This window comes from Artibeus jamaicensis, unplaced genomic scaffold (assembly GCF_021234435.1).
Source record: "Artibeus jamaicensis isolate MK-2021 breed Jamaican fruit bat unplaced genomic scaffold, CSHL_Jam_final contig_332, whole genome shotgun sequence".
Taxonomy (NCBI): domain Eukaryota; kingdom Metazoa; phylum Chordata; class Mammalia; order Chiroptera; family Phyllostomidae; genus Artibeus; species Artibeus jamaicensis.
The window spans coordinates 12,955,476-12,977,136 of record NW_026521788.1 but is presented as its reverse complement, the minus strand read 5'-3'; the positions used below and the strand labels follow the sequence as shown (position 1 = coordinate 12,977,136).

The 21,661-nt window shown below is 42.9% G+C and overlaps 1 protein-coding gene across 9 annotated transcripts in view; it reads left to right on the top strand.

Annotated features, from left to right (window-relative positions):
* Positions 1–21,661, top strand: part of FAM13C (family with sequence similarity 13 member C) — a 126,011-nt gene that overhangs the window by 69,601 nt on the left and 34,749 nt on the right. For all 9 annotated transcript variants that reach the window (XM_053663996.1, XM_037139927.2, XM_037139926.2 and 6 more), the window contains 2 exons: positions 4,116–4,179; positions 18,293–18,377. In XM_053663996.1, coding sequence (XP_053519971.1) covers positions 4,116–4,179; positions 18,293–18,377 — 149 coding nt within the window. The remainder of the gene's footprint in view (positions 1–4,115; positions 4,180–18,292; positions 18,378–21,661) is intronic.

Below are 21,661 nucleotides of genomic sequence, written 5' to 3'. Positions count from 1 at the left end.
TCTCTGCCGAGAAGTGCTTTTATTTTGAATTCCGCCATTTGGTGGCAGCAGTACTGTGGTGGCACCGTGGGACAGCCATGGGGTGGTGATGGGGGTTTGTTTGGGTGGGGTGGTGTTGGTGGGGATGATAATGGTGGCAGTGATAATACTGGTGGTGACGGTGGTAGCCTTTGAAGGCATTGCGTTCTGACTGGTCCTGAGAGCCCGACTTGGGCTCTGAGGAGTCCAGGCTGCATTTCCCATGGCGTGGACCTGGGCTGGGGACCAGGGTCATAGAGAAGCTGACAGAAAGCCCTAAGTGCCCTTCTCACTGTTGCCCTCTGCAGAAGATGTGCTTGATCTATTTTCTATTGTTTTGGGCAAAGAGAAGAAAGAAAATTGGAGGGAGTATGATCCAGTTTTTGTGTTTAGGCCAGCTTCTAGCTAGCTTTGTAAATTGTTCAAGCAGTATCTTTAAAGATATTTTTAAAAAGGGCATTTAAGATACCTAGCTACTGTTCATTTCTTTTCGACACTAAACTTCTCTAGTGAGAAGCTTTGTTTTTTTCCTCTTCTGCCAAGACCTTCATCGTTTGCAATCCAGTAATCACTTATTTCCTGACTTTCATTCTCATCGTGTCCAGATGACTGAGGTTTTCTAGCAGTGTGAGCTCTGACTGTCCTCCCATATGCTGTTCTTGCCTTTCATTTTCTGTGTGTTAGCACCTGGTGCACCATACACCACTGGTTTATTTCCTTAGGTTGCTTCTTCTTCTTCTTCGAGAATGTAAGTCTCATGAGGGCAGAGACTTTGATTCACCGTTTTGTCCCCCAATACTGCAATAAAACCTGACATAGAGTTGCTGCTTAATAATGTGTTTAATGAATGTGAAGTTATCTAATTGCTCTATTAGGTCAAATGGGTGTTACAAGGCTAATCTCATAGACTTACCATGAGAGTCAAACAACATAATAGAAGTAAACTGGCTGGCAGTCCCAGCAGGAATGGTAAGGGCTGGCCAACTGATACTCTTCTTTCTTATCATTTCTTTCTCTTCCGCATTTAGAGTGCTCTTCTGTTTAGCTTTTTACCTCCTTAGTGATGTGTCTCCATTTTCTTCATGGCTCTGCGTTTTTCTGTCCCATAACTGGCCAGTCTCAGAGATCTGCTTAGTGGCTGCTGAATAAGGGTGTCCCAACTTTTATGTCTTTCAGTTATTTATTCATAGGCTTCAGCTATTATTAGTAAAGTATACAATTATTATTATGGTATTTTAAAAAATGATTATAGAATGTATGTGTTATAGCTAACAGTAGTAATAAGCATATTTATGAACAGTCCTTCTCATGATGAATTATCCCAAGAGTGGTTGCTGTTATCATCTTCACTTTGCAGATGAGGAAACTGAGGTTTAGAGATGTTAGTATCTTGCCCATGCGTACACATCCCTAGTAAGTGGTAGATGAAAAGTCATCCTTGGGTCTGGTTTCTTCTGTTTTTTCATCCATCCACCTATCCAAAAGATGCGTACTGAGCATTTACCATGCAGCAGGCACCATGCTAGGCTCTGGCCACACAACACAGGAACAAGTAATGCAGAACCCAGGGCTGGTGCATATCATTGTCGTGGTTACCACGCTCTCTGTCAAACACACTGCAGAGCGTCCTGTCCTGGGGGGAGCCCTGTGTGAGCATTTTCAATTCGCTATTTCAGCCACACCTTAAGCTTCAAATATCTAAATACAAACTCATGAATTGCCTCTCTTTATACCTGATCCTCCTTCTCCTAACCAAAATTACATATTTCTATGTATCTGTTAGAAAAACCATGTCATTTTTCTTGCCCCAAGGGCTCAATATTTGGAATAATTTTGATTACTCTGTCTCTTTCATGACACACTTTGAATCCACACCCATGACCTTCTGATTGTTTTTATTCTTGAAAACATCTCTCTTATCTGTCTCTACCTCCCCAATTCCTCTCCACCATTCTGGTACCAGCTCTTGTGTGCTGATCCTCAACTTACCAAGATAGCATCAAGGCTGGGTTGCAATTAGTTTTGTCCTCTGCTTAAGATAGCACTAGACTGTAAGCCTTCTAAAGGCGTAGATGCTGCTTATTGATCATTATCTCCCCGACAGTGTACCAGGCACGTAGGAGGTACTCAGATGATTATTAAAGTGCCTTTGATGCTTAGACCACAATTCTCAAACTTGATCTGGATGTTTATCTGGAGATGATGAGTAGTTTTCCTGGAAGATCATGTGATTATATTATTTGCAGGCCCTTCTGTGCATCTCGATAATACGTACTATATTTTTTACTAAGTCTATATCTGCTTCTTTCCCTTAATGTTTTCTACTTGTGTATTTGTTTTACCATCTGCTGGCACCAAAGCCCTAGAAAATTTTCTGCTTGAAAACATATTCTTTCCATTAAAGATCAACACTCTTCCATTTCTCTGCTCTTACCATAACTGCTTAGAAACACAATTTGAGAACCACTGTAAGTTACAAAGAAATTATAAGCCATTCAGAGTTTTAGAAATTACCGGATGGGATGGGTAATCCCTATCCCCAAGAGGGTTCACCCATTTTTTGGGAGAGAGCCACTTGGTATTTTCTGAAGTCCTGAAATCATGGTGCGTGTGGCTCGGGGACCTGAGAGGCAGAGGTAGCTGTGCCAGTGGTCTTCTTCCTCTCTTTTTACTTTTCTCTCTTGAGTAGTCTCTCCACGGGTCCTTGGACCCTCAGCCTTCCATCACACTCAGGAGGAAGGCGCTGCCTTGTGCAGACATGGCAGGCATCAGCAAGACCTTCACGGTTTTTACCCTTACCTTTCTCACTAGAAATAAATTGTTCGCACAGTTAGCAATGCCTGTGGACTGAAAGAATGCTGCATTCTTAAGAATATTTTGAGGTGGGGCTGTGGTATTTCTAAATGTGCATCTTGACTTTTAGAAATTATTAATCTTTTTGACCATTCAGAGGACACGTACATTTCTTCAGAATTCAAATTGAGGTGGAATAATAACTGTAAATAACTATGCCTCACAGTGAATCTTTTCATAAATGACTTAACACCAAACTAAAGCTTTTATTCATTAAGATAGCAGGCCTTTTTATACAGTTAATAACTATAATTCAACACGTTTATTATATAATAGCCTGAAAACTGCTGCAGAAAAACTTGGATGTTATGTAATAGGTGCCATTGGACCACAGCATTTGGCAAAGCAGGATTTGGAGCTAAGCATCTGCCGACTGTGGAGCTTCGTTTTGTGTTTCTAAACTAAAATAAAACTGATTTGGAGTAGATTTGCCCATTTTTAAGTTCTTTTTCTTCTATCGGTAACTACGTGGTGGCAAAAGCCAGCATCACCATGTTACCCAGCAATTGCTGTAACATTTATTGTAACACAACTAACAGTTGAGAGAAAGGATGAAATTTCCACAAGCTGTCTTCAGTGAGCAAATGGTGTCATTACATGACAATTGTATCAGATCACATTCATTCATTCAAAAAAACTTTTTAATTAAAAAAATATTGAATTTTCACTGAGGACTTTGCAATGTAGAGAATGCATATAATCACTGATTTCTTGTAGCTTACATTTAATATGGAGATGCAAATAAATGGTATAATATCAGATAGTGGTAAATGCTGAGAATAAAATCTAAAGTGTGATAGAGAGTGATGGGGAGGGCTATGTCTAGGAAGTTAGGACGATCAGGAGCGTCTCATTGGGAAATGATAGAGGAGCTGAGCTTACATGCTAACTCGAGTCAGCTCTATGAAGATCTGAGGGATGAGCTGTCTGGGACAGTAAGGGTGAAAGTTTGAACAGGAGACCAACATTACGTGTGGGAGAAGCAGAGAGAAGGCCAGAGAGACTGGAGTATAGGGAGCAAGGTTGAGAGTGATGGGAGGTGGGGCCAGGAAGGCCAGCAGGATCCAAACACTGTAATGTGTTGCAGACCATTGTAAGGAACCTACACTCTGTTCTATGGGCAGTGGGGTACCAGTGAGGATTTTTCTAACAGGGGTATAGTCAGATCTGTCACCGCCAGCTTCAAATGTGCGTTGTTGAAATGTTTCTTTTAAATTGAAATAATTTTTCTTTGTATTTTATAGAATAGACCAGAGGGCTGCCACTCTGCCGAAGGATGCCTTTGAAACTCAGCAGGATTTAAATGAGGTAGGTGCTGCTTGTAGGAACATGAGTTAGCCAATTGTGAAATTTATTTCTCTTTTTTCCAGTCTTAGGAAATCTCTCTGATTAAAACTTTAAGTATTTTGGTTCTTAAGTGAACTTGTTTTCCTTCTAGTTCTTTGGGTAATGTTTTTCGTCACTCTGGAGCAAATATATTTAAAATATTATTTGCAAGGCTGCTCATTGTGTCTTGGACTTGAACCCAGTTCAGCAGTCACTTCATTATGCTCTTTTCAATTTTGCTTCAGGATTGTGTAACCATCACTGTGACAGTTACATTTGTAAAATTTCCTCTTAATTGGACTTTACCTCTCCCCTTTTCCTGATGGCTTTTGCCATCTCAAATATGATCATGCTTGTTGTTCGTCCTTGGAGCCTGATGGAGGGTGGTGTTTGCACTATGGTCTATGTGTGCTTTGGGACATTGAAGCTGTATTTTCCAATCCAGCTGGGTTCCCACCAAACTGGGCATCACAATGTTAATAAGCTTGTTCTAGATCTCCTTTGAAATGCATAATTGAATTCTTCTGTTGGAAATCAATATAATAAAATTGGGATCTCCGTTATTATGAATGCCTTGGCTTGAGACATTGGCTTGGAATACTGTCTAGTTTTTCTTGTCCTAATTGTGTAATTAAGGAGCAGTGGGTGGTATATCTGATTAGGATCACAGCAAAAAGAATGAAGAGTTGATGTTCAGATTCCAGGAAGAGAAATGATGGGCTTCGGGCAAATCGTTTATTTGTCATTTGAAGATGCATCTCTCTTCTCTCTTGTCCCATTAAAAAAAGGGTAATGAACTGACTTTAGATGATTTTTTTTAACTGTAGAACTTGGCAGAAATGAATTCGATCAAGCAGCTGAAGGTAACCAGCTGCCTGATTGAATCAAGTTAAATAACTGAAGTCGTAGAAAATGTCTTCAAGATAACAACACAGAATGCTGCTCGTTATTTCTTTGTACATGGAGATGGCCTTCAAATTCCACAATCTCAGTCATGGTAACAAGAGTGGAAAGAGTTTAAGAGAAAAGAGACAAGAGCCTGAATCAATGAACGCAGATGTTTGCCCGGCTGCGAACAGGCGAAGTGCTGGCTTTAAACAAGTGATAATTTGCGTTGATGTGAGTGAGTAGAAAAATGAGGTGGTAGTAAGAGGCAACTTGTGATAGGTTTCAGATACTTGGGAGAAACTCTGGTTTGCGAGCTCGAAACCCATGAGATTACTTGGTAGTTGCAAAAAGCTCTATTTGAAAATAGGCTTTTCTGCCTTCCTCCACTGTATTGTATTTGCAAATTATGACATGTGCCAGCTTGCTGCTCTGGGATTACATGGGTGCCAGAGCGCTGAAGGGAGGTGAGTATTCAAAAGAGCAGGCGGTGCCTTGTTTTAAATGCGTGCTCTTCCCTGAAGAGGAGGAGATGCTGGCCCAGACGGGTTGATGATAGTGAGTGTGTGCTCAAAGTGGGTTTGCTCCAGTCGGGGCACAGTGTGTGCGCAGGTCCACATCCTATCATGCCGTGTCTGTTGTGACGAAAATTTGGGGGCCAGAGGAAACCTTAGAAAATCTTGAACAGGGCAGCACGAGTGGGTCCAAAACCACGTAGGAAGGTGACTGTGTTCAGACTCATCGATAGCGACGTCCTGTATAGTAGGAATGTACTTAACTGCGTCTTTTCCATCCCTTCCCAAACTTACGGAAACCACTCTTTCATGGAAGAACCCATAAGAATAGTTCTTTAGCCAACAGAGGTCTATAAAACCCAGGTGGGAAGCTCTGCTTTGGTGTACTTAACAGGAATAGAAAATATGTAGGTGTGCATACACTCTAAGTGTACAATTGGTTGAATTCTCACGAAGTACGTAACCAGCACGTAGATCAAGAAAGAACATTATCCCCATGCCAGACACCCGTTGGAGCTCCTTCCACTCACCACTCTCCTATGAGGATAACTTGTCTTCAGACTGACATACGTTTGTTTCGTACTTCTGAGATTTTTACATACAGACTATATGTACTCTTTTTGTGTCTGTTTTCCTTTACTCATTGTTATGTTTGTGAGATTTGTATTCATTCAGCATGTCCTTTTAGTTTGTATTCTCGCTGTAATCCCTTGTATAGCGTTTCTAATTTTTCACTATTATGATCAGTTGTTTGTGATTGTAATTTTTTTATTGTTATTCAAGTACAGTTGTCTCCATTTTTACCCCACCACACCCGCCCCCTCCACTCATCCCCACCTCCCACCCTGGAGCCTATTTTTTTATGAATTGCTTTCTTTTTTTTTTATTTTATACAGCCAGCTCTTTACTGGAGTATTCCTTCCACCTCTAAATGGAAATCTGAGGTAGAATTTTTTTTTAATGTTAGCTTTCTTCATTGTTTTTTAATCCTTTATTTAACTACCTACCCTCCACCCCTCCTTTAGTTCTTTAAAAGGAACACACCAGTTCCCTACCTGCTCTCTTTCTTCCACTCCAACTTGTAAGTCGAAAGCCAAAGAAACAGTTTCTTGAGTCTCGCAGGAAGCCTGATCAAAAAATACTTTCCTATGGACCCTAAGGTTGTACATAAATAATGATTTGAAAATGGTATATGTGTGCTTTATATTTTCCCAAAATTTCACTCTGGGATTTCACCTCTACTTTTTGAACTTCTTAATTTCACCTGCTCTGTCACAGATAGACAAGACTCAGTGTAGTTTGGTTCTGGAACTGGTACTTAACCCAAGGTCTCCTACACCCAGTAATATTGGTAATTGGTATGGCATGTCTGCGTATGAGCATCTGACTCCATGTGCACCCCCACACTTTCCCGGTGAACTCAAAAACTTACTTTTTGTCTTCACTTGGCACCCCCTGTGTATAGATTTGATTCCTGCCCATCTCGATGCTTCTTCTGTCAGTCTCAAGCTCCCAGTTTTTGACCTTGGGTAACTTCTATTTTTTTATTGTTGTTCAAGTACAGTTGTCTCCATTTTCATCCCACCATACACCTTTTCCCCACTCATTCCCATCTCCCACCCTTGAACCTACCCTCTTTGGCTTTGTCCATGGGTCCTTCATACATGTTCCTTGACTTAACCCTTCTCCTTCTTTCCCCCATTATCTCCCTCCCTGCTCACCTCAGGTCATTGTCATTTTGTTCTTTATTTCCATGTCTCCATTTCCATTTTGCTCTCTTATTTGTTTTGTTAATTAGGTTCCACTTATAGGTGAGATTACATGGTATTTATCTTTCACCACTTGGCTTATTTCATGTAGCATAATGCTCTCCAGTTCCATCCATGCTGCCATGAAGGGTAGGAGCTCCTTTCTTTCTTTCTTTCTTTTCTTTCTCTCTTTCTTTCTTTCTTTCTTTCTTTCTTTCTTTCTTTCTTTCTTTCTTTCTTTCTTTCTGCTGTGTAGTATTCCACTGTGTAAATGTATCACTTGTTAACCTTGGGTGTCTTACTGGAACCCTGCGTCTGAGTTTTGGTGTCTCTGAGACTATCAGGAGTTGGTTTCTGGGAAACTGATTCTCTGTCCTGCCATTGACCTGAGCTATCAGACTGCCTCTGTGAGATATAATGAAACTTTATTTGTGGGAGTCTCTTAGATCATAATTGAACAATATTCTAGACTTCAGATATGTCAGTGTCTCATCCATCTTAATCCTTGGTTTTAGTTATTCCCCCATGTCCATATATTAATAAGTATTCAATAGATCGAGAAGTTGTGCTAAATGGTATTATTTCCATAGAATAGACAACTATACTTTTCTACTGAAATGCAAACCTAGGCTATACAGTTGGGGTTGGGTCTTGGTTCAAGACGGATTGAGGATTCTTTTTTTCATGCATCTGAGTTGTTTTTTTTTCCTGTGTCACTGGAAGTCAATTTACCTGGCTTTGATAATAATAGGATTTTGTTGATTTACACAGCTGAAACTTCAGGACTGGAACAGGCTCCATGCATGGCTGGATTCAGGGATAAAAGACTTGTTTTATAGAAACCATCTCTTCCCATCTCTTGACTCTGCCTTCTTCTAAGAACTTTATCTTTAAGTCAGCCCTTCTCTAGGGACAGATTATTCTTATATCTGGTAATCCCAGTGTATAAAGTCTGTCCAGAAAGTATCTAACCACCTAATATGAAAAATAGAGACACTTATTGAAGAAGATACAAGAAACATTGTACATAGGACAATGACGCCTCGGTCCCCTTCAAAATAGTCACCTTGGGACCTCACATAGTGCTTTCAGAGTCTCTTCCACTGTTCAAAACACTCTGCAGAACCCTTTGTTGGAATCCCCATTGGCTGCCCTGTCGTAGTTTCCTGAATCTCATTGATGTTCTGAAAACTTTTCTTTTTCAAAGGTTATTTTAGTTTTGGAAAAAGCCAGAAATTGCAGGGTGCCAAATCTGGGTTGTAGGGTGACTTAGGTCAACATTCTCAGGTGTTCTGCTAGTTGCAGGCCTACTAGAATGTGGGTCACTTTCAACAGATTCTTGACTGTCTTTGAAGCATTTGTGCCACACTTTCATTTGCATTGTACTCATTGTATTGTCTCCAAAAGCCTTCTGAATCGTCCAAATAGCAGAGGAATGTTCAAACTTAATGCAAAATCTGATGCAGATTCATTGCTTTACTCACTCATTTTGAATATGACAGCCACACAGTACACATGTTCACTCAACAGCGTCTATCACCCCCCACTGACTAGTACAGTGAAGTCATCATTGTTCATACATGTGCATTCCAGACCACTCTTCTTGGCTGCCAGGTTACATCAAAGTCACACCAACCATTCTTGTTATATTAACAATGCTGGACTTTTTCTATTACCATGTAACAAATTACCAAGAAGCTTAGAAGCTAAAATTACCCATTTATTGGTTCATAGTTATGTAGGTCATAAATCTGAGTAGACACAATGGGATTCTCTGCTCAAGGTCACACAAGACTGAAATTAAGGCATTGGCCGCAATGTACTGTTATCTGGAAGTTCTGGAGAAGAGTCCACATCCAAGCCCATTCAGGTTGTTGCCTGAGTTTATTTCCTTGCAGTTGTAGAACTGTGATCCTCATTTCCTTGTTGGTCATCACTTGGGGGAATCTCTCAGTTTCTAGAGGCTTCTTGCAACTTTCCTCAAATGGATCCCTTCATCTTTGAGGCAGCAACACTAAATCCTTCTGTGTTCTGAATCCCTCTGATGTTGTCCAGTTTCCACCAACTGGAAGAAACCCTCTGCCTTTAAAGGGTTCACCTGATTGGGTCAGGCCCACTGAAATCATCTCTGTATTCTTGGTCAACTGAGTTGGGATTTCATTTACACCTGTAAAGCCCTTCATAGCAGCACCTAGTAATGTTTGATAGAATAAGCTGGATATAGAACTCTTGGGGGCTATCTTTAGTATTCTGCCTACCAACCACAAAATAGAAATTCTTTCTAGCTCTGAAAAATTCTGGGTGTGAGTCTCATTTATCTGTCTTAGGGCATGTAGACATTTCTTAACCCAGTCATTATGAAGTTAGGGTTTGGCTAGATTGGCTAGATGTAGACCAGACTTCCTAGTTTGGATCTGGGAGTGCTATTATCAAAAGATGGATGAGTGGATGCTGGCTGCATAATAATATTGGTCTCTGGAAGCACAATATCCAAGGTAATTTTCCTGTGTGCTGAACCACTGCAGGATGCCATCTGGCATTCTTCTGGTGCGGTTTTCTGAACTGAGACAATGTGACCTTGCCTCCCTACCAGTATTCCTTACTCAGCTGGAAGATGTAATGATGTCTTACAATGTATTTAGTTTTAGCTGAGTTTTCTTGTCACTGTCAGTGAGTACATCCTTTGGCCAATATGATGATGGTGTGAACCCTGGTTTTAATTCTCAGTTGGGTGAGCTGCACAGCAAAGAAACTCAGAGCTGTTTCCAGGGCTTGTTTATTCTGGCCCATCTTTCAGAGGCAAATATCCAGTCTGGCTTTTTGCTTCCAGGAGAATCAGGTCTGTAGCCCTCACGGTCCAGGGGATCCTTAGGGTGGTATTGGCAGAAAAGGCATAAGCGATGCCAGCAGCTGCCCGTATTCTTCCTGTCTGAGAATTATCTTGGAGAAACTTGAGAGGTATTGGGCTGGCAGAGAAGTTGTGGCAAGACTTATCAATGCTGTCCCGCTTGTATTTGCCTTTTGCCTACCAGCCTTTCCCAGCTTCCACACGCCATTGCAGCTTTGCCCCATTGGTCCCTGCTCTGTCTTGCATGGCATCTCAATTCTTTTCCCAGTCTCTCACTTTTTCATTTAATCTTCACACTACTAACTTCCTGCCCTCTCATGGAAAGCTGGAAGGAGCTTTATGTAGTTCAGTGGCTCCCAGGTATCAGCCTGTGTTGTAGTTAAAAAAGAAAAATAAGAACCATGTAGTGAGTTTTCCATAAGGTTAATGTTTGCTAACAACTCTTTAGGAAATGTTCTTAAAAATTTTATATGTATTTCCCCATGTATTCTCACTTGTCAAAAGAAAAGGCTGATAGCTTTTATAATTTATTCTGCTCTCCTCACCCCTACCAGCTTTAAAAGAATATTTCTTCTGGTCCTAATATTACCAAAATTTTGCCTGAAAACTGTGATGTTTAGCTATTTTTTTCCTAAGGCATAATTTTTTTTCAATGGTATTTGTTGAGAAGCAAATACATACCCAGCTCCAGTTTTAGTACTAGAGTGGGGTGTGGGGGCTGCAGAATTGTATTTGTCACCCCACTTCTCAGGGATGTACAGTGAATGCTACATATCAGCTTAATATCTGAGAGCCTGGCCTGGCCAGTGTTGGTACCTTTTACCCTTCTTAGAACATCGTTGGATTTCTTAGGGCTATAACACTTAGATTTTAGATCAGGCAAAAGCTTAATTTTCTTGTTTTTTAACAAAATATTAGTACTTGAGGAAATAGCTAATGCTTTTCAGTATGACCTGCCATTGTTAAAAGCATAGGTAGGTCATTTATTTTATATGACACATGATGTTATGATTTCCAGTGGGACAGTTATTGATGTCTAATATTCATCCAATTTTAGAAATTAAAGTAGTATCTTTTTGTAAGATTTTATTTATTTATTATCACATAAAGAGGCAGGGAAGGAGAAAGAGAGGAAAAAAATCTATGTGAGAGAGAAACATCGATCAGTTACTTCTCATATGCACCCCAGTGAGGGACAGACCCTGCAACCCAGGTGAGTGCCCTGACCCAGACTCAAACCAGTGACCTTCCACTTTGCAGGATGACCCCCAATGAACTGAGCCTACACAAGTCAAGGCTTGAAATTAGTTTCATGAGAAAAAAATAAAGGGCCTACAGGCCAGTGTAATTGGATGATTTGCCCACAGACACAAAATGAGTCAGTGAAAGATAGATTTGGGATTAAAAGCCCTAGTGGGTCCTCTACTGTGCATACCTTTTATTAAGTGTAGTTTTTAAGCAGAATATTGTTCAGCACTAAAACAAATTGGAACTAATGTAGGCACACATAATGACTGTATGGGCTACAACGTGGACTAGATTTGCAGACTTAGCCAGTTGGATATAATTGATGTTCTGGAAAAAAAATGATTTGTTAGGTGTTTGTCCATCTTAATACCTATGTTTTTGGATAGTTTCAAGTACTAGAAAGTCCAAAAAAAAATTTAAGCCCATTCTATGAGTGGAAAATGAGATATCCTATTTTTAGAAAATCAAGGTTTTATCTAGAAATTCTCAAAGTCCTGAATTAAAATGAGTTAATGAAACTACTCTTCTCTCTTGGACATCTTGTTTAATTGTTTATTTAATAAAGTGAACACAATGAAGATATTATAATAAGGTATAATTAAGTCCAGGATTCCCCCTGACCAGGTTGAAATCATCTGTCTGGAAGGAAATTTGATTTGATTATAGTGTGTCATGGTGGTAGTGTTTTTGTTTAAGTGCTACTAGCACCAGACTAGGGCCTGGGTCTTCTTGTCAGCAGAGGGCTTCTTGAAGTGAGTGGCTTGTTCTTTCACACTGAGTTTCTCCTTTAGGTATTGTGAGACCATCCCATGCAGAGGAAGCTGGAAAGGGCTGAGCTGGGCATGTCATCTTTCAGTTACAAGTAGCTGCAAAGCATGCTGGGACATAAACAACTCCAGAGATGGCACAGGAGGCTAATGAGGATGTCAGAGAGTTGGGGGTCAGAGGAAAGCTTTCATCCCTGGGAAAGATGGAGCTAAGCAGCCAAGCAAGGGGACATTTAGAGTGGACCAAGGCTATAGGAAATAGGTAAATACTTCTTAAAGTGTGGACCTTGGATGTCCTGCATCTACATGACCCTGCTCTAGACCACAGAATCCGAATATCTGGGGTGACTCCTGCCTAGGAGTGCATATCTTTAATAAACTCCCCAGTGATTTATAAGTGTTTTATTATTTCTGAACCAGGGCAGCAGAGGGGACTTGAATTTGGATCCTCAGAAGGGCCTCCCAAGTACTGCCTAAAGGGTCCAGGAAAACAAAACTAACAATGGCAGTCTCTTTATGGGTTGCCTCCTGTTCTACTCATTGTGCTCGATCCAGCAGTGAACAATGGAGGCATGGTTCCAGCCCTTCTAGAGCTGGAAAGAGCCAATAAACAAGTAGACAAATAAAAATGACATCTTATCGTGAGCGTTAGGAAGGAAATAAACAGGGTAGTAACGCAGAAATTGGGGAGCCTTGTTTAGATAATGTAATCAGAACTGGCTCAAGAATTTGATGGCAATTTGACCGTGAGGCAACTACAGCTGAATTCAGCCTGGGGAGGTTGGGGCAGAGGGAGACAGAAAGGATGCGTGTGTGTGTGTGTGTGTGTGTGTGTAATATGCACAGGAAATATGAAAACTCGGGGAATAGGAGTGCTAAGTAAAAATAGGGGAGGTCCAGGGATTGAGTTGTATCCCCAGATTTGGGTAGATTTCCAATATGAGTTTGCTTCGTATCACCACGGAAAATTTATATACAGTTCTTGGATAGATAAAGGGGTGGGAGACGGCCATGAAACCTCTTCATAGAAATTAAGTTAGCTGTTCCTGTTCTGCAACTGGTGAATTGCAGACCAAGGCACCCGAAAATAGCATTTAACCATCAGCCTGTGTGGGTGTTCTCCATTCCAACCCAACTAAAGTGGGACCTGGTAATTGTAGAGGAGAGAAAATGAGTGGAGTATTTTCTAAAGCAAGCAGCATATTTTCCATTATGTAAAGGAGAAAAATTAGCTTTCAGAAAACCACACTTAGGAGTTATGGATTGTTCTCTTGGCTTCTTTCATAACTAGATGGGAGATTTAGGGAAGCAGAGGTACTTGTTCTTTAGAAGGTCCATCAACCTGTGCCCAATTTTCCTGCAGATCCTACAGACCATTCAGGGAGACTTTGCATGTAAGCCTGGAAAAGCAGTAGTAGCAGGCTGACCTCAAGGGATGGGCTGGGGCTAGCCTCACTGTCCTAGTAAGAGAAGGGCTGGATTGAGGTAGCATAGGGCAACAGGGATGTATTGCCCTTTGTTTCTCTGTAGGGGAAACACATTCATGCATTAAAAGTCACTAAGTCAGACATGATCACAGAGCTACTTCCTCTTTCCCTGGGTTCGCCTTTTCTTTCCTGCATAGCCCTGTGACAGTACTAACTGTCATTATTGTTTCATTTCTTTGCTTGTTTACTAGCCGTCTCCCACAGGGAAGGGGCTGACATCAGTCTCGGGCTCCAGAGCCTGGTGCAGCTCTCTGTGTATTGAAAGCGGCCAGAGCCAGGGACAGCGTGGTGGCATGACGTCTTCATCAGGGCATGACCCTTTCATGTAGAGTACAAGCTGCCCATGGGCCTTCTCCCCAGTGGCTCTTTGGGGTTCAGCCCCGATGGGACGGGCTGGATGACCTCCATCACCCACTGGAAGGACATATATGTGGCAGTGGCATAGATTGCTCATCGGTAAAGCCCCCCGGTCCCAGGATCCCTGGTCATCTGGAGAGATATCCCTTCGTGACCCTGTCCCACACAGGGTATCTGAGCCCCTACCCTTTGTCCATGGCTGAGAAGCAGCAGGTCATTGTCAGGTCGTGGGTCAGTTTGTCGTGGGCAAGGGAGATAGTGGATGGCAGGGGGTCTGCAGAGTTTCTTCTGTTTCTGCCTTCTCGTCTCCAATGTACAGCAGCGTATGCTTGACCTTCTCTGGAGGTCTTCTTGTCCATTGAGACCTTCATCTCCTCTCTTCTGTTCTAATGGACACAATTTTCTTTGTCTAGTGCCTCAGAGGAATAAACCAGCCAGGCAAGCAGATCTCCTTTGAAGCTTAGAATCTCATTCTACTTCAGCATGAGTACAAGTGAGGGGGAAGATGGGAGGGCAAGATGGACGAGAACAACCCCATGACTGCTAGCCATATTAGGGTCTCCGCATTATACCTCACTCTCTCTGGGAGTTTGGAAGCCTCCGAATGTGAACTGACATACTGCTCTGCAGTGGATTATTTGCTGTTTGGTGTTGCAGGAATGCTCGATTCAAACACTGTCTAAGCACCCACTGAGTTCCAGGCTCTGCCAACCTCTGTAGGCTAGGTGCATGTTAGCTTTTCTCTCCTTTAAAGTTGGAAGGATGTTTAGAAGTCATCTAGCCTCAGGCCCTTGCTAGGCAGATGCAGTGCGCGAGGCCCAGGGAGGTATAGTAGATGAGTCAAGGTCTCGGGGTTGATGTGGAGGTCGTCTCTGCCCAGCAGCTTCTGGGCTTGGGAGATCTTTATAGTAACCACCACATCCAGTCCTGAGGGTTTGCCACATGCTGGTGCTGCACAAAGTGCTCTCTGTGCCTGCCCTTGTTTAATTCGGAGAGCAGGTGCCATTGTCAGTGTTATTACTGTGTCTTTTTACATGTGAAGAAAGAAGGCTTCGAATAGTCAAGGTGCTTGCCCAAAGTCAGATGCATAGTATGTTGCAGAGCTGACAGGGCCTCTGGCTCTGTGTGAAGGTCATGTTCTCTCCTGCTTTGTAGAGTGTACAGGAGCAAATAGAGCTTATGAGAGGCAGCTGCTTCTACATCTTCCCTCTGAGTGTAGGGAGGGACTGGCCTGCTTGCCTTTCTTCCTTTCTTTCATTTTTAAGTTGTGGATATATATAATATACATATAAAATAAAATTTACCGTTTTAACCATTTTTAAGTATACAGTTTAGCAGTATTAGATAATTCACATTGCTGTGCGACCATCACTACCATCCCTCTCTAGAACTTTATTCTGATCTTTCCAATCTGAAACTATACCCATTAAATACTAACTCCCCTCCCTTATCAGCCCCCGGCAACCACTGCCTGCTCTCCACCCCTATGAGTTCTACGACTCTAGATATATGTCCTTTCGTGAGTGGCTTATCTCACCATAAGGCCCTCGAGGTTCATTCATGTTGTAGCACATCAGAATTTTCTTTCTCTTTAAGGCTAAATAATACCCCATTGTATGTGTATAGCACATATTGTTTATCAATGGGCTGCTTCCACTTTGTATTAGTCTGCTAATGCTGCACTAGGGCTGCCATAACACAATACCACAGACCAAGTGGCTTAAGTGACATTGATTTTCTCACAGTTCTGAACTTCCAAAAACAAGGTGCTGGTAGAGTGGGTTTCTCCTGAGGCCTCTTTGTTTGGCTCGTGGATGGCTGCCTCCTCAGTGTGTCCTAATATGACCTTTTTTCTGTGCGTGTGCCTCCCTGATGTGTGTGTATGTGTGTGTGTCTGTCTCTCTAAGAACATTAGTCATATTGAACCCTAATGACTTCATTTTACCTTAATTTTCTCTTTAAAGGGTACACCTACAAATATAGTCACTTGGGGGCTAGAGCTTCAGTGTATTAATTTAGGAGAGACATATCTCAGTCTATTGTGAGCGTTGCCATAAATATGGGTGTGCAGATGTCTCTTTGAGTCTCTGCTTTTAATTTGGAGGTATATAGCCAGCAGTGGAATTGCCAGGTTTTTTGATAGTTTTATTTTTAATGTTTCTAGGAACTGCCATAGTGTTTGTTTGCTTGTTTGTTTGTGTGGTAGCAGCTATACCATTTTACAGTCTCATGGCATTATTTCTTAATTTTGTGGAGTTTTGCTCTTTTTGAGAGGTCACTCTGATTTCCAAGGTCCCCCAGTAGGAAGCTGGCCTGGAATTGTTCTCTTTGCCCCTCAGATATTTGGTTACCACTCTTTCCAGAAACTCGGTGCCCTTGCTCCTTCTGCACCTCCTGTCAGCAACCTCGGGCTCTTGCTTCCATGCTTAGCTGCGGGGAAAACACCCCGGAAAGGAGGAGGAAGCAGTGAAAATGGCCTGGTCTCAGGAAGATGCTTCATCCCACCTGCAGGCTTTCAGGCAGCAACCCCTGAGCACAGAGGAGGCTCGTGCCAGACCTCACCCCATCTCCGGGCACACAGAGGAGGCCCCTGAGCCTGCTCAGGCACGTGGCCCTTTCAAAAGTGGCCAAAAGACAGAAGACGTAAGATGTTTCTTAATAAGCAGCTTTAACACTGCTGCAGGTTCATATCACCTCACACCAACAGAAGGAATTAGGGCATGTACGGCAGCAGTGGGAAGGGGTTGGCATGTGGGGAGATGTTGGAGGTGGGTACTGATGTGAGGCAAGATATAAGGGTCTGAGGGCTGGAGGGGGTGAGTGGGTGTGTGAACTACGGTGTGAGAGTGGGAGTTGGGAGTGGGGGGTGTGGTGGGTAGTGCACGTGTGTGTGTGTGTGTGTGTGTGTGTGTGTGGAACAGGGGATTGAAGGGATGATTGTGAGAAAGGAGTATGTATATAGAGTGCAGGGGAGGTATTCGGGGGTTAGAGTGTGTGTGTGAAGTGGAATGTGGCAATAGGGGGGTTAGGCCTGAGGGCATGGAGGGTGGGGGGAAAGGTGGGTATAGGATAGGGATGGGTGTGTGTGTGGAGCAGGATGTGAAGGTATAGCAGTTGATACTCAGGTGTGTGGGCAATAGGATATGCGGAGGGTAGGGCGAGAGTGTGCGTGGGTGTTGGAGGGGCACAGTAGGGGAAGGACCCATGGCTCCACTCCAGGTAGCCACCCTGCCAGGAGCTGCGGGGGTGGAGGAGCTGCTGAGGCTGCAGAGCTTCCCAGCTGCGGGGGAGTAGCGCCTTGCCGGGGACTCAGGCGTGACTCACTTTCACCTGGTTGGGGAATTAATTTGCTGGGCATCTGCATCATGGCAGGATATGTGCGTCAGTCTGTATGACTTTGTTCTTGTTAAGAACCATGGGAGAAATTGAAAATGAGGAATGGAGGGGGTGGGGTGCAGTCATGCCGAGAGCTATGAAAGATAAATTGCTTCTCCCTCAGCGGCTGGGTCACACTAAGTGACCGAGTTCATTTTTTTCTCTCCCTCTATTCTGTTCTTGATAAAAGCAGTTGCAAACATTTTATGTGAGAGAAGTAACTTCAGAAGCCACCCCCCCCACACACACACCCACACACAGAGATGCAGACACAGGCGCATACCTCCCACATACAAATGTAGATAAGGGAGCCCCAAAGCACCTCCCAGATGCCTGGTGGCCCCTGCAGCAGTAACTCTTTGTGCACTGCGGTCTGCTGCAGTCTTTGCAGTGGAGGGACGCTGGCTCTTGTGAATGGTCGCCTGGGAGGGGCCTAATGTCATCTGCTCCTGATGTCAGCACAATGAATGAAACTCAATGCAAAGCGTAAAGCCTCACGCACCCGGGAAGCAGAAACCTTCTCGGATTGGTTCCCTGGCTGCAGCGTCTCTTGCTGACGAAATCACTAGTCCCATGTGTCACAAATAATCTGTATACGTTAGGATTTAAATGAGGCACAAACTGAGGCTGCATGTGGACTTTTGCACAGCTGATTCTGGTGCAACCATCCCTGGCTGAAGCAGCTGTGGCCACGACCCTCTTCCTCCCAGGTGCTGGAGGAAGGGGTTTGCAGGACCTGCAGACCCGCTGCTGTGCGTTAGCCATCTCCTCAGCTAGCCTGATGTTCTGCTTTTGCTGGCAGAATTCCTTGCTGAAGCTCCAAGCCCTCGAAACTGATCTGTGCTCTGCATTTTTGGCAAACCAGGAAGAAGCTGTTCAGGTGCATGGAGGCAAGGACCCAGCCCCCGCGTCTACCCAGAGTGTGCCAGCCGAAGGGGACGAGGCTGCAGGTAAGAGGCAGGGTGCGGGGAGCTCCTCGTTTGTACTCTGGAGATAGTTTAGCCTCTTGCTGTTTCATCCTAAACCTGGCCCCTGGTGTGAAACAGTGCTTGGTGCAACATGAAAACTGAAGAGTTGAGTTACACCCTGGGGGGGTGGGGCGTTGGAAGGAGCAGGAGGAATTAAGATGTGCTGTGTCATAGAGCCTTCTCTTGGGGGGGGGGACAAGAGTCAGAGGTATGTGAATGGGTGTCAGGTGGAAAGCACCCATCACTACTCCTAGTCCTCATTTTCCTATTTGGTATCGTTTGGCAAAAAAAAAAAAAAAAAGAGGTGTACTTGTATTACAGTGCTAGACTTTGATAATCTGTGCTTAAAACTCATGAGTTTTGAAACTCATGGTATGTTTGAAGTATTGAGGAATGGGTTTCAACATTGCTACCTCCTTTCTTCTACACTACTTGTAAGATGGTCTATCAACGCAGGGAAAGTAGAGGTGAATAGTATAGCTCATTCTGATCCTGCATTGCCCTGTTCTTTCTCATTATTTTTTAGCTTTAATTTCTCTACTGAAAAGTCTCAAAATTGGGTGTTATTTGTCTTAGTTTCTCTAGTTTTAATCCAGGGGGTGATTGGTTAGCTAGCAGGCAGAAGGGAAGTTAATGCTACCAGGAAGACTCAGGAAAGAAACACTGATTTACATGAGTAGAAGTGAGAGCACAAATTATTTTTTTTCACACAAATGGGTCAGAGGTCTGCAGTCTGCTTTCTGGATAGATAGATGGTGGAAACAGGCTTAGGTGAGCTTGCTTCCTGAGATGTTCCTTATCTCCAGGAACTGAAGCAAGAGATTTACAAGGTAATCTATTTTAGTACCATTAGTGATAGTTCATTTAAGACATTGCTGTTAAAAACAGACCCACATGGTATAAGCAGGCAAAATACTTATCTCTAGTTTTTGAATGCTTGTAAGTAACTATAACCACCAGTTATAGCTATTGGTGGTAGTTACTGTTATCATTGAAGACTTTCTCTGATCCAGGCACTGCTCTGTACATTTTATACATATTATGTTCAATTCTTATGCTGACCTGCAAAATAATGCTATTCGGAGTAAGGACACTGAGGCCCAGCGTAACCCTGCTAGTAAGCGGGAAATTGCTTCCCCACGATGCAGGTGGCCAGCTGGTGAGCTCCCCTGTTGCCTGGTGAGCTCCCTTGTTCTGTTGGCCATTGTGTTTGGATGAGAGGCAAGTAAAGTTGGACAGGAGCCAATGTCAATCCAACTAGGGCCTGAAGTCAGATTACCAGACAATGCCCATCTTCTTCCGCCAACCCCACGAAACAACATACAAAGCCTACAGAGAAGACTCAAAGCCAAATACAAATTAACTTTTGAGTTATCTGATGTTTTGTATACTATACAAGTATCTGGAAAAGAGTGTTTAAATAAGATATGGATATATGTATGTTTTTAATTGTGACCTTTAAAAGGTCAGGAATCGTTTGGCATTTTCTCATTCTAGATGGACAGGATTGTGACCAAGCTAACTAACACTCCTTGTAAAGGAGTTTATGTAGGAATTGCCTGTGCAAAGGAACTGTCAATATGTTCCATGTTAGGTGTCAAATGGCAGACATGGGCAGAAGGCTCCTTCCAGAGGAGGCTCGTGGGTTGGATGCTGGGTTTTCCAAAATGTGGGTGGATCTGAGGTGTCTCAGAGCTTCTCTAAGAGTCTGTGAAAAGGGAGGTTCTGTCTGTCTTGGTCTCGGGCTCCCTGTGTGCACATGTACAAGCGCAGCCCGCGGCAACAGCTCGTGCATGTTTTCAAAGGTAAAACCCATCCTGGTGTTTTTCATCTTTGTAAAGCTTGTGCCAGCCGTTTTTAATTCAGGGCCTGTGATTGGGTGTCTGGAGTGAGCTTAACACCTTGGAACTTTACTTTCTTGTGTGTGTCTGTAAATTCCCAATGAGAGTGTGACTGCATAACATTAACACAGGTGGGCGTAAATCTATAAAAGATTATAGTAAATTAGAATTTTTCTCTTAAAGTCTAGCATCTAGTCCTGAGATTTACATGTATATTAATATTCAATTAATAATTGTTAATGTCAGTAGTTAGTAACAAAGAGAAAATCCAAGTGACTTTTACAGGAATATCTGGCTATAACATGCTACCAATTAACTATTAAAAGTGGACATTCATAAGTATAAATTGATGTTACTTCAATGGATTTCAAACTTATTTTAGACTTTATTAGGGCATGAGTTGAGTGAAGTTTAATTTTTGCATTGGCTATCTGCGATGATGACCTGAGCCAAGTATTATCATCTCTGTATCTTGAGATCAAAATATTGATTTATAATCTGGATTTATGGCTTACAAAGGTCAGTCTCACCTAGTGAAAGACCTGAAATGCTCCCTGTTCTAGAAATCCACTTAAAAACTGCACTTGCAGTAAGAGCACATGCCATGGCAGCCCTGGAGGGCACTGTGCTCCAAATAGTGTTCCTGAACCTTCCTGCACATCACAAGTACCAGGAAGCTTTTCAAACATGGGCGTGCTCAGTCCTCATCTCTGCATGGTCTGGTGGAGTCCTGAAATCTTTATATTTCTAAACTTCCTCTCTACTATTGGGAGGCACTATTCAAGTGACAGTGTTTTGAATTAGGAGAGAGAAGTTAGGGTTCTCTCAGGTTTTCTTTGGCTCTGCTTCACCTTAGTGTCACCAACAAAAAGCGGCTTCTAGAACACAAGGGCTTATATAACTCAAGCTCTGGGACCAGTTGGCTCAGTTCATAGAAGAGACCATTTGCGTCTTCCAGGAAGAGAGAAGGACTCAAGTACCCAAGCCTGCAGGCCAGAAATTGATGGGGTGCGGCCTGGACAAGGGATGGGGACAGGGACAGATTTGAGAGGTATAGAGACTCTGAAAGAAATTGGATAGAAAGGAAACCAGCTGAAAGGCAGCTTTGGGGCTGCCCATGGGGTAACCGAGTACCCTGATTCATCCAGGACTGTTCCTGTTTTAGCACCAAAGCTCGTTCAACATGCTGGGAAATCCTCAGTCCCAGACAATCTGGGCAGCTAGTCACCCACCTGTAGGTTGCCAATCACATACAACACTTCCGCTCAAAACCTCTAAATGAACTAACAGCCTCTTAGAGCTAATGCAAATGTTTCCTGTGTGGTGTTAGTAAAGATCTATTCTAGTGTTATGAATGAAAATGAAATGAGGATTGTCTTTTTAACTGTTTGTCTTCAAAGTGCACATAGGGACTGTTTGGTGTTT